Source organism: Phocoena phocoena, chromosome 4 (genome assembly GCF_963924675.1).
Source record: "Phocoena phocoena chromosome 4, mPhoPho1.1, whole genome shotgun sequence".
In the NCBI taxonomy this organism is placed as follows: domain Eukaryota; kingdom Metazoa; phylum Chordata; class Mammalia; order Artiodactyla; family Phocoenidae; genus Phocoena; species Phocoena phocoena.
Genome location: NC_089222.1, coordinates 30,656,515 through 30,669,980, shown reverse-complemented (window position 1 = coordinate 30,669,980; position 13,466 = coordinate 30,656,515). Strand labels below are relative to the sequence as shown.

The 13,466-nt window shown below is 35.2% G+C and overlaps 1 protein-coding gene across 3 annotated transcripts in view; it reads left to right on the top strand.

The window, feature by feature from the left end:
- HLTF (helicase like transcription factor) overlaps positions 1-13,466 on the top strand; it is a 57,325-nt gene that overhangs the window by 25,803 nt on the left and 18,056 nt on the right. The window contains exons 9-15 of one of the 3 annotated variants that reach the window (XM_065875772.1): positions 1,025-1,100; positions 2,407-2,500; positions 4,089-4,165; positions 4,252-4,296; positions 5,345-5,434; positions 8,018-8,115; positions 12,265-12,408. In XM_065875772.1, the coding sequence (XP_065731844.1) occupies positions 1,025-1,100; positions 2,407-2,500; positions 4,089-4,165; positions 4,252-4,296; positions 5,345-5,434; positions 8,018-8,115; positions 12,265-12,408 (624 nt within the window). Of the gene's footprint in view, positions 1-1,024; positions 1,101-2,406; positions 2,501-4,085; positions 4,166-4,251; positions 4,297-5,344; positions 5,435-8,017; positions 8,116-12,264; positions 12,409-13,466 lie in introns of all 3 variants that reach the window. The other 2 variants (XM_065875771.1, XM_065875770.1) reach the window with 2 other exon arrangements.

Below are 13,466 nucleotides of genomic sequence, written 5' to 3'. Positions count from 1 at the left end.
TATTTTTTATAAATTTATTTATTTATTAATTTTTGGCTGCTTTGGGTTTTCATTGCTGTGCGCGGGCTTTCTCTAGTTGCGGTGAGCGGGGGCTACTCTTCCTTGTGGCGTGTGGGTTTCTCATTGCGGTGGCTTCTCTTGTTGTGGAGCACGGGCTCTAGGCACACAGGCTTCAGTAGCTGTGGCGCATGGGCTTAGTTGCTCCCCGGCATGTAGGGTCTTCCTGGACCAGGGCTCGAACTCATGTCCCCTCCATTGGCAGGCAGATCCTTAACCACTGGGCTGTCAGGGAAGGCCTACCTTTCTTTTTACACTGGAAGAATTAATTTAATTAAACCCAATTTTATTTGTCATTCCTACCTACAGAATCAAGTCTAGAATTAAAAGTAAGATTAGAGGAACCCTGCCCTACTAGACTCAGTTGAAAATATTTCACAGAGAAGTATAAAATTTTACTTTTATAGAAGTTCTTGTGCTCATGTACACATCGTTGCACTTTGAAACAAAGGAGAACACATGAAGGGAAAAGGACAAAGTCAGAGTTGGCAGGGAAAATCCCTGATAGAGTAAGGGAGGAGGCATTCTGAAACCTGACTATTTCATCTACCCATTCTGGGAATTCCAGAAAAAAAGGATGTCAGTGGCAGCCTCATTAAAGATCTATTAGGGACTCTTGGTTTGAAAGTTTGTAGTCTTAGAATTCCTTCTAATTCTAAAGTAAATCCCATTTTGTGAATGTTTCTCACAGTAACTAATATGCCATTTATAATTGAGGTTTGCTTTTTGTATTCCTTTTGAAAAGGTTAAGACAGACTAGTTTTCTTTTTTGAGATACCTGTGAAAAAAATTTTTCATCAATTTGTACATTTTTCTCCTTAATGCACCTCCTTCCACTGCTCCAGAATAGGGTAGCAATTTACGTAGTCTTTATTATGTAAAGTAAAGTAATATAAAATAGGATGCATTTTTAAGTTTACTTAAAACTTACGGCAGTACTATGTAAGAAATATGCCTTTTCATCCAGGAATGTAATGTTTACGATGAATCTATGAAACTTGGAGGGAACAATACCAGTGAAAAGGCAGATGGACTAATCAAAGGTAAACTTTAATTTTGAACATGACCCCATGTTTGATTTAGATTTTTCCAATTTAATGACGTAATTCCAGCTTTGGCTTAGTACTATACAAAAATTTCAGATCTTTTTTTCTAAAGAATCTCATGAGGACTGGTAGGAAAAATTTCATCAAGGAAGCGATGCGATGATGGAATTGGCTTGGTAGCACATTAGAGGAGGAAAAGCAGTTTTGGTTGAGGAAAAAAAAACCATGAAAGGGCGGTTAAAAGCAAGACAAAACACAGAGTATATTGCTCTGGGACCTCAGTAGTTTATGGTATTTATAATGTAAACGAGTAACAGCAGAATGCATGAATAAACAGCAGGTAAAAATAGAAAGATAGGTTAGAGCCAAATTAGGCAGAGGAGAAATGAGAAGGGATCTGTGGATTTAACAGTTACGTGGCTGGATTTAGCAGTCAGTGACTTTCATAAAATTAATTTCTTAAGATTGCTTAGAACAGAGCAAGACTAAAATGATTTTAAAATAAGACTAGTAGATGAAGAACTGTTAATAACAACTGTGTGCTGTTATGAATTTTGCTGTGTTTCAGATAAGAGAAAACTAGTTGGGGAGAGAGGCAGAATTGAGGGCTTTTGGGGGGCGTGGTTTAAGAAGGAAATCCATGGATAGGAAAAGATTTTGTATACAATGGAGAGAATAATTTGGTGGCCTGTGGGAGGAAATGAGATCAAGAAAATAGGTACATGAGTTAGCATGAGAAGGAAAGGAAGTAAGGTTGAGGAAGAATATAGATAATTGAGGGAATAAAAAGGTAGGAAAATTGATAATTTATAGAAGATGACATCTGATTTTTTTTTGTAAAGTGAAGTAGGTCATCTGGGAGTAAAAGGAGTTTAAAATCTAGGCAGAGGATCCAGTGTAGCATAGATCATCCAGGTGAGTGGGTAGGGAGAACATGTGATAGGTAAAAGAGTTGCTAAGTGATACAAGGTGACCCTAACCCTAATACCACCTGTTTATTGTTCTTTTTTTTTTTTCCAGCAGCTCTTAGCTGCCTTGGTATAGCAGGAAATTCAGCCAGTGTAGGGATTGGCTAGATGACTACAGGGGAAAGACTGGGCACAAAAAAATTGAAGGTACTTTTCAGTGAGAAAATACTAGATTAGGAAACTGTAGAGAGTACAGCTGGCTGATTGAAAGAATAGGAATGACGATACTAAGAAAGTTGAGCTATTGAGTTGGAAAACCAAGGTTTTAAGAAGGATACTGCTAGTCTAAGACAATTTACTAATACTCTGTATATTTGTCCTTTTTTTTGAAATAGAAGGATCTAGATGTAGTGGAGAACCCAGTATTTCAGATGACAAGGGAAAGAATAAATATCCCAAGTCAGAATTCTCTAGCTCCCGCCCCAAAAGGTAAACTCTGTTATGGTTTAATTTTATGTAATATGTTTAAACTCTTTCTCCGTTTTCTTACATATGGGAGAGAGCTATGACCGTTATCTCAGTTGCAAAGTTCTTTCAAATACATTCTTTAATTTGAAACTGCTAAAGTCATTGTGACTTAGGCAGGTAGACCGTTCTCATTTTATAGGTGAAAAAAAATAATATATAAAAGAGCTGAATTGGTAATTTTTAATAATCACTTGTCTTTCTACTATTTTCCTATTTCTTTCACATAGGAACTGAGATCTAGCTCTTGGGTGTTTTGCTTTTGTTAAGACTTTAGAAGAATTTTCTTTATGAATTTGAGGAGTTGAGAACTGATGTATATGTGTCGGATGGTTTGACAAAAGCATTCTTTGCTCATCTGAGTTCTTTCTCACTTTACCTTTAGTGGAAATAAGACATGATAAAGTTATTCATGGAGAGTATTATATTAATGTAGACTGGAGGGAGAATTTGAATAAAACACATAATGCTCCTCTACTCTTCATTTGAATCTGTTAACTTTATAAATTTTATTTACTCTCTGAGGTAGATCTAAATACTTGGCTTTTGTGTTTTATTGTCCACCATCAATATCTGCAGGCATGACCTCAAATCTGAGTCCCTCTTAGCTATTCCACCAATAGAGATTTCAAAACTGGGGCTTTGTTAATTGTTCTCTATCTTTAGTACCTGTCTGAACTGAGCACAAAACCAGGACTCATGAGTTTCCCTCTCATCTAGATATCAAATCTTATAACTCTGAACTGACCATGAGCGTTGGTAACAGGGCACTGTTAGATAGCCCAGATCAGATTAAAGAGTGTGGAAATAATGATGACATGGGAAAAACAACCACCAACACACATACTATAATAAATATATACTTACTGTGCAACAAGCACTATTTTAGAGGCTTTGCATGTAGTAACACATTTTATCCTACAAAGTGGATTGTATCTTTATTCCTGTTTTCCAAGTGAGGGAACTGAAGCTTAGAAGAATATTAGGTGGCTTGCCTAAAGTCACATAGCAAATAAATGGTGGAATGGACATTTGAATCTAAGCAGTCTCTCTCCAGAGTCCATTGTTCTTAGGCACTTAACCACCGTATTGTACTGTTTCTACACAGAATTTATAAAAATTTTCACTGTGAAAGAATTATATTTTTGCCCCTTAGCTGCCTATTTCATTATATTGGAGGGTTATCTTTGATAATCAGAGTCACTTCTTTTTTGTTCTAGTTTTAATATAAGTGTTTGAATTGAATTACCAAATACTGAACAAAGTGTTGAAGGGATTACTATCTTAGAATGGTTTACTTTCTCAAACTTATTTTAACGATAGTGATACTGCATTTTGTATAGTGAATGCTTCTGGCTACGAAAGCAAAATGCTTTCAGCAAATTTGACTTCCATTTGTCAAATAAAAAATTTTTTCCCTTGATATTTTTTCAAAAAATAAACCGGGGCAAGACAAAAAGCATTTGTATTAATTACATTTATTAAACATAAGTTTTTATATCCCATTTTGTTTTGGATTGATAAAAAATTTGTGTATACTTAATTTTAGGAGAAAAACTGCGGTACAGTACACTGAAAGCAGCGATTCAGAGGAAAGTGAAACAAATGAATTGCCACAGAAAATGAAAGGTAATAGGAAGTGAGTTTGATTTGATAATGTGTCCTATGTTTTAATTTCCTAATGTGACCAATGTTATATTTGGTTTTGCTTTTAGGCAAACTGAAAAATACACAGTCAGAGACTAAAATCAGAGAAAAAGGTATGTATATCTCAATATCCCCTTTTTTAAAAAATATTTATGTATTTATTTGGTTGTGCTGGGTCTTAGTTGTGGCAGGAGGGCTCCTTAGTTGCGGCATGCACGTGGGATGTAGTTCCTTAAGCAGGGATGGAACCCGGGCCCCCTGCATTGGGAGCATGGAGTCTTAACCACTGCGCCACCAGGAAAGTCCCTTTCTCAGTATCCCTAATCTACACTTAAAGATTATTAAAGTAAAACCTCACTGATTTGTATCTGTCTGGCTTGGAATTCTTTAGTAATAGGTCGTAAACTTGACTGCTTTTTACATTTGAACTATTTATGCTTATCAAGGGTGTTAAATGAGGGAAGCAAATTGAAAGAACAGTTTCAAATTAAAATTTAAGAGAATATATTTAAACCAGCTTTAGACAAAACAAAGTACTCTCTACTAATAAAATGACTTCAATAAAACCTTTTTTGTATACGTATAAATTGTAGTTACAAAAGTAGGCTGAGACTGCCTTGTCAGTATAGTACTACTATTACCGTTACTTAGCATTATACAGATTTACAAATATTCAGTGAGTATCTTTACTTTTTCCTTTATCTTTAAAACATATGGTTTACTTTGTTTTAATCTGATCGTGTTGTATTCCTAATAAGTTAAGAAATTGTATTGCACTTGGAAAATAACTCATCATCATTGACTGATCTGAAAATTTGGCAGCATCTTCATTAAAAGTTAAACACCTGTTTCATTGAAAACATTCTCCTTCCACCTGGGAGCTGAATCACTTTGCATATGGCTGCTTCTACTTTCACATCTTTCCTCAAGAGAAGCAACAGTGAATCATGAATGACTACATTTCTTCTTTGAGCTGGAAAGATAGTGTCAAAAGAGGCAATTTTGGTTACTAGAAATTATTTTATTTTTATTTAGTAATATAAGCTCTTAAGAAAGTGTGGAAGTGGTATTATATTTCCTATCCTTAGAAAGTACCTGTACTTAAGTACAGGAGAGAATTGGTTTTCAAATATCTTAATGATTCTGTGGTTTTTACTTCAGCAGGATCATCTAAGGTTAAAGAAGATGCAGAGTTTGCATGTGCACTTACTTCATCTACCCCTGCAACCAAAAAGAAAATGTTGAAAAAGAGTAAGTAAATCTGCTGGGTTTTTACCTTTCGTTTGGTTTGTTTTTTCTGTTTTTCAAAGAAAAAAATTTTAAATGACAAAAGTTATAAAACCGTATTATAAGAAGTTAAGAAAGTAGAGAAAAGAAAAAAGACAATCTCATTTTTAAAAGTGCACTTTGATGTATTTTCTTATTCTGTTTGTTTTAGTTAGGTCAAAAAATATGATGGGAATAGGTCCCTTACTCATCTGAGTAGCATAGATATTTTTTCTAATAAAGGCACAGAGCAATTTATGGCTGCTTTAAAATTTAATTTGGATTAATTAGAATTATTACAGAGATTTATTTTTGGTATGAGAAGAATATGCTTTTCAATTAAAAATGTAAGTGATCTTTATTATTACTTTATATTTTGTAATTCATAGGGAAATGACAGTGCTTAAGAGTCTGAATATTTGAAATAGAAAGAGATTGAACTGTGGTTAAGGTGATCTGGGACAAGTTATTATATCTCTGCACCTTAGTATCCTCTGTTTTACGTGTTGGAGATACAGCAGACAAAAGTCTGTTTTCACAGAGCTTATGTCTGATGTTCGGGGGGGAATATAAAATAAACAAGTAAACACATAATTAAAATTTAAAAACTTTTTTTAATTGAAATATAGTTGCTGTATAATATTACCTGTTATAGGTGTACAATATAGTGATTCACAATTTTAAAAGGTAATACTCCACTTACAGTTATTATAAAATATTGGCTATATTCCTCATGTTGTACAGTATATCCTTATAGCTTATCTTATACCTAATAGTTTGTACCTCTTACTCCCCTCCTCCTACACTGCCCCTTCCCTATTCCTTCTCCCTACTGGTAACCACTAGTTCTCTACATCTGTGAGTTTGCTTCTTGTTTTTTATATTCACTAGTTTGTTGTATTTTTTAGATTCCACATATAAGTGATATCATATACAGTATTTGTCTTCTCTGTCTGACTTATTTCACTTAGCCTAATGCCTTCCAAGTCCATTCATGATGCTGCAAATGGCAAAATTTTGTTCTTTTTTTTGTGTGTGTGAAAACAGTTGTTTTATTTATTTAAAAAAAATTTTTTTGGCCACACCACTTGTCTTGTGGGATCATAGTTCCCCAATCAGGGATTGAACCTGGGCCACAGCAGTTAAAGCGCTAAGTCCTAAGGGAATTCCCAAAATTTCATTCTTTTTAACAGGTAATATTCCATTGTATGTATATGCTACATCTTCTTTATCCATTTCATCTGCTGATGGACACTTAGGTTGCTTCCATATCTTGGCAATTGTAAATAATGCTGCTGTGAACATTTGGGCTGCATGTATTTCTTAGAATTAGTGTTTTTATCTTTTCTGGATATATACCCAAGAGTGGAATTGCTGGGTCATATGGTAGTTCTATTTTTAGTTTTTTGAGAAACTTCCATACTGTTTTCCACAGTGGCTGCACCAATTTACATTCTCACCAACAGTATATGAGGGTTCCCTTTTCTCTACATCCTTACCAACATTTGTTATTTGTGTTCTTTTTGATGATAGCCAGTCTGACAAGTGTGAGGTGATATCTTGCTGTTGTGATTTGCTTTCCCTGATGATTAGCGATGTTGAGCATGTTTTCATGTGCCTGTGGCCATCTACATTTCCTTTTTGGAAAAATGTCTATTCAGGTCTTCTGCCCATTTTTTAATCGAGTTGTTTGTGTTTTTGATATTGAGTTGTATGAGCTGTTTATGTATGTTGGATATTAGTCCATTATCAGTCATATCATTTGCAAATATATTCTCCCATTTAGTAGGTTGTCTTTTTGTTTTGTTGATGGTTTCCTTTGCTGTGCAAAAGCTTTTAAGTTTAATTAGGTCCCATTTGTTTATTTTTGCTTTTATTTCCTTTACTTTAGGAGATGGATCCAAAAAACACTGCTGTGATTTATGTCAAAGAGTGTTATGCCTGTTTTCCTCTAGGCGTTTCATAGTATCTGGTCTTACATTTAAGTCTTCAGTCTATTTTGAGTTTATTTTTGTATTTGGTGTTAGAGAATGTTTTACTTTTGCATTCTTGAACATGTAGCTGTCCAGTTTTCCCAGCACCACTTACTGAAGAGACTGTCTTTTCTCCATTGTATATTCTTGCCTTTTTTTTTATTGTAGATTAATTGATCATAAGTGTGTGGGTTTATTTCTGGGCTTTCTATTCTGTTCCATTGATCTATGTGTATGTTTTTGTGCCAGTACTATACTTTTTCTTTTCTTTTTTTTTTTTTGCGGTACACGGGCCTCTCACTGTTGGGGCCTCTCCCACTGCGGAGCACAGGCTCCGGACGCGCAGGCCCAGCGGCCACAGCTCACGGGCCCAGCCGCTCTGTGGCACGCGGGATCCTCCCGGACCGGGGCACGAACCCGCGTCCCCTGCATTGGCAGGCAGACTCTCAACCGCTGCACCACCAGGGAAGCCCAGAAGTCCCTCATTTTAATTCTTCCTAATTTCTCTTCATAGAGGCACATTTTTGTCATATCTTCATTGACTTTGTGTATGTTTGAGAAAAAAAAAATAGCTGAAGTATGTATCTTCTTTCAGGAGCATCTGCAGTGGAGAGTTCAAAGAAAACTGATACTGAAGAGAGACCAAGAACAACACTGATCATCTGTCCACTTTCTGTGTTAAGCAACTGGATTGTAAGTCTTCACAGCCCTTTAAAAACATGTAATTTATATTTGTCTGACACTGTAAAAAGAGTCTTTCATTGCAAGAAATATGCTTGGTCAGCACTTTATATTTAAATTGAAGTAACTGTTAAGTGAATTGGGATTATATTTGCTGAACTGAAGTTATTTTTCTTTGAAAATTTATAGTAGAGAAAGAAACATTGTCAGTTGCTGTCATAAGATTTGGCTTGTACTTCTTCCTCTTCCATTTCTGTCCCCCAGAGTGTATAATTTAAGACCACACCTTATTTATGAACTGTTAGAACCTCTTTTTTAAGAACACCACTAATGATAACTTTTGTTTTTATAACAGCTTATAACATTTAGTGAGCTCCTATGTGCTCAGTTTTTTCCTAAGCTCTTTTCATAGATTTTCTCATTTAATCTTCACAACTATTATTCTCATTTTCCAGGTGACCGAACTGAAACACAGAGAAATTAAGTAACTTGCCTAAGGTCATCCAGCCAATAAATTGGTGGAGCTGGGATATAGTCTCCAACATTCTGACTCTAGAGCCTATGCTTTTAAGGCTACCACCAGAAAATATTGTCTTTTTTTTTTTTCTTCTTCTTCCAGATTGCTTTTCTGTTCTAAAACATTGCATTGGAATGGAACCTCTTTATGTGTTATGTGTAGGAGTAGCTTGGTTCTATTTCCTTTCCAGTTTGAGCTTCAAGCTGCATGTTATAATGAAATAATAACTCTGTTGGAAGCATTGTGAACAAAAAGACCACTGGATGTGAACTTCCATTCTTGCCATCTCCAAGGTTATCTGCATCTCTCCTGGCCTTTCCTCCTCTAATCTCAGAGGTGGAAGAGGTCCTACTCTTTGTAAGAGCGATACCTTAGTCTGTACATTAGATTCCATCTCTTTCTGCCTTTTCATTTTGTGTGTTATTTTTCCCCTTGCCTGGTTATTCAGTCTCTCTCCACTGGCTCTTTCATGAAACATAGTCAGATCTTTTACATTTTTAAATACTTTCTCTTGATTATGTCTCACCTTTAAGTTGCTACTCTTCTTGCATTCACTGCCTTAACTCTTGGGGTTTAATTTCCACTTCATGCTTTTATTTACTAACTCCTTAGCTCATTGTAACTTGGCTTCTGCCACCAGTTCTCTAAATTTCCTTGGAAAAAATTTGTAGTTATTGTCTAATTGTCAAATTCTGTGACCTCTTTCATATCTTCTTGACTTTTATGTAGCTTTGCCTTCTTTGGCTGTTATCTTTTTATTGTAAGTTTTTGGTGTATTTATTATTTTTTTTAATCACACTGTCTTCTCATTAGTGTCATTTTTCCTCTTAGGACCAGGATGAGTTTTAGTTCTCTCTTGCTCTTTTTTTTTTTTTATTCCAACAAAGCTATGCTATTTCTTTTGATGTGTGGTCCATTGCTGGAAAGACAGTACATGGGTACTTGAATAGCAGTTTCAGGGTGAGGTTTACAAGTATTAATGGAGGTGTAAACAAAAGAACAGTGACTTTTTAACTGCTTGGGGCCATGGATATGTATTTTTAAAATCGGTAATTAGTATGTCGTTATAATTTTATATTTGGAAAAAACCCAAAAGTTTAGTATATAAACATAAGAAAGGAAACCTTGGCAAAATCATGCCTACTGAGGTTATGGAAAAACTGACTTTGAAAGGAATGAGTGATGGTTGAGCATATAGGGATAAGAATTAGAATTTTGCAATCTCTCGACAAGCTGCTCTCTTCCAAGCCTCCCGGTAACATAACCTAGCACCGTAATAAACAAGCTAGAAGTACCTTATCTTCCCTTCTTTGTCTTCAAACATGGGAAAGAATCCAGTTAAAGGAGGAAGATACCAATCCCACTTACACCACATAATTTTTCTGGATATTCAGACAGATTATTTATCCTCCCAATGGAAAATTAAATAACACCTGTTTCCTTCTCACAGACACACACACGCAACCTAGCACAGTGACTAGAAACTCAGTACTATAATTCTCTTTCTCCAAAAGAGTTAATTTTCTTTTATGTCAAGTCTGATCTTTCCACAGATACTCTGTTTCATTTCAAGATAACCCGTTGATTCAGTTTTCTCTTACTGTACTTTCTCCTTTCGTTTTCCACCAGATTTCTTGATAAGATTCTCTGCATTTTCACCTTTACTCTTTCATGTTTTATCCTCTTTTCTGTATTTTTGCCTTAACTGTTTCAGATTTCATTCTCTCTTTAGCCTACAGTAAGTCTGGTTTTTGCTCCCACCCTCCATAGAAACTCTTTTTGAAGGGCTTCAAAGACTTCACTGTTGCCATGTCCAGTGAGTTCCCTTTTTCTTTTCCTCTGCCCTGACTTTGTTTCCCTTTTATTACTTTTTGTTATGTGTTATTTTGTAAATCTTCAATCCTTTTGGTAAAGAGAGGGAATGAACATAAACTACAAATTAAAAAATTGATCTTGGGGCTTCCCTGGTGGTGCAGTGGTTGAGAGTCCGCCTGCCGATGTAGGGGACATGGGTTCGTGCCCCAGTCCAGGAAGATCCCACATGCCACAGAGCGGCTGGCCCCACGAGCCATGGCCACTGAGCCTGCGCGTCCGGGGCCTGTGCTCCGCAACGGGAGAGGCCACAACAGTGAGAGGCCTGCATATCGCAAAAAAAAAAAATTGATCTTGTATTCATTCTTGAAACTTTGATATTCTTTGGTCCCCTGCCCAAGAGATTTTGTTTGCTATCCCAATTTTCTGACCACTGTTTTTCTCTACCTCTTCCTTCCATGCTTCCTATGTAGTCTGCCTTTTTTTCACTTAAAGCTTTTTTTTTTTTGTATTATGAAAATTTGTAATGAGATCTCCATTAGTCATCTAGATTCAAGAATCAAAAGTTTACCACATTTGCTTTATTTTTTTCTTTGCTGGAATATTTAAAATCATATCTCAGACATCATGTCTTATCTCCCAATGAAGCATAAGCTGTGCTCTTTAAGTATTGCTCTCTGCAGGCTCTTCCCCTAACCTGGTTTCCTCATTGTATTTGTTCTCCTTAGAAAATCTTATTCATTCCTGTAGCTTGATGTACTGTCTACTGATAACTTTAAAGTCTGTATCTACACCTGCATTACAGGCCAGTATTTAAATTTTTGGAGTATATTTCTCTAGTCAGATATTCTATGGTGACCAAAAATTTTAAATGTCTAAAATACTCATTATCTCTTTCTCATCTTTATGCCTGCTTTCCCTTCTTTTTTTAAACGTCTCTGTATCTTTATCACACAGTTCTAGTAGTTATTTTAAGTATCAGAGTCTTCTTTTGTCTTCTCCCTTTTCTTCATATCCCATATTTAATTAGTTCTCAAGTCCCATCAGTCACTGTCTTTCACACCAGTCCTTTCCATTCTGTTCTTACTTTTGCCAGTCTGGTATAGGTCTTCATCATCTTTTTCATTTTTCATCTAATAGTTTCCCAGCTGTGTCTCCTTAGTACCTTCTGTCTCTTTCTAATCTTTTTTTTTTTTTTCCTGCTCAGAATCTCCCAGATCTACTGTTTTCTTGAGTTAAAAAAACCAAAGCAGACAAAAAATTCTCAAGTTTTTAAAACTGATCATGTTGTCAAGGAGGACAGGGACCAGGTCTTGTTTTTCTCTTTAGCTGCACCACCTTTCTGGTTGATACCTGGCAAACAGTAGGCCTATAATAAACGAATGAAAGTAGATACTGTGCTTGAATCTCTACCTACATTCTTGAAAATATTGCCTATTGTTCTTTCAGTGTTTAATTTTGATAATATTAAGTCACTAAATGGAAGCATTAAAGACCCTTTTTGTAAAATACTAAATTAAGAAAAACTTACTGTTTTAAAAAAGCTTGGTTGTTTTTTCCTTCTAAAAATGAAGTAGCTGCCCACTGGTAGGGACAGGCAAAATTTATATAATGTATTATTGTTGTATATATGTCAGTTTCCCTGGCAGTAAAATAACTAGTATTGTTATTATCATCATTGTTGTTGTTTTAGTTTAGATTGCATGAAACTTGTTTTTATGCAGTTTTAGTAGTTTGATTTGTGACACTACTGCCAAAACAGTACATTTTATACACATATTGAACCTGACACTAACCTATTTCTTATTAAAATATTTCTAATTTTCTTTTAGGACCAGTTTGGACAACATATAAAATCAGATGTGCACTTGAATTTTTATGTTTATTATGGTCCTGATCGTGTTAGAGACCCAGCCTTGCTTTCGAAACAGGATATTGTTTTGACTACATACAATATTTTAACTCATGACTATGGAGTAAGTACGTTGATACTCAGAGATTTTCGGAAGTTGAATTTAATTAATTGCTTCAGGTTTCTAAAGTGTTCTAAAATTCAGGCTTTATACTCTTCCCTTAATATATAGGAAGTAAATAGGAAATTTTTTTTAATAAAATATTTTATTAAAATTTATTTTACCTATATCTTGTTACTTTTTAAAGTGTAGCTGCTGGAAAATTTAATATGACATACGTGGCTTGCATGACATTCCTATTCGACAGTGCTGCTCTAGACCCTTTTTCCAGAAGCATTCATGTGCATACATATCCACATAATTTTGTATATAATTTCAGGAATAGGAGTGCCCTAAATCCCATCCATGGGTTCTAGCCCCAAATTAAGGATCTCTAAATCAGGAGCTTCACAGGTTTCTTCAGGTGCAGCATTTACCACACTATGTGCACAGATTTACCATACTGTACAGATGGGGAAACTTGAGCATCAGGCTGTCCTCACAGCCCAACAGCTGAGCCCAGGGACTTCATCTGCTGGGGTGTGGGGCTGCCTGGCTCTCCTGTACTGGTGTGGAGGGCTGGCACTGGGGGTCACCTTTTGGAGGGTGATGCTGCAGCTCTGCCTTTCTAGTCCCCCCAAGAGGAAATTGTTTTTGAATATTCTGCAAAAAAAAGAACAAGGTTTGACTTCCTTTAGATAATAATTTAGGAATATTTTATATTTAGAACACTTAAATTTTAAAATCTGAATTGTAATTAAGTGTATATAGCAATTTGCAAATGAATTCTTTTTCTGATATTCTGGAATATTGTTTTCTGTCATAGTGATTTGATAATTGTTTATCTCAATTTAAAAATAAGCTGTTTTGTATCTGAAATTTGTTTCCCAGTTCATTTAGAATTCTAATTGTTGTTTGCCTATAATTCTGGTTAAGATAAAATGTTTTCCAAAACACTTTACTATAAAAATTTTAGTCTTTAGGTAAGAACATTAACTTTTACATAAAAGTAATTATGTTATATTCAAATAACTCTTTTTACTGACAATCTTTATATCATCATATGTTTGAATCTGAGGCAG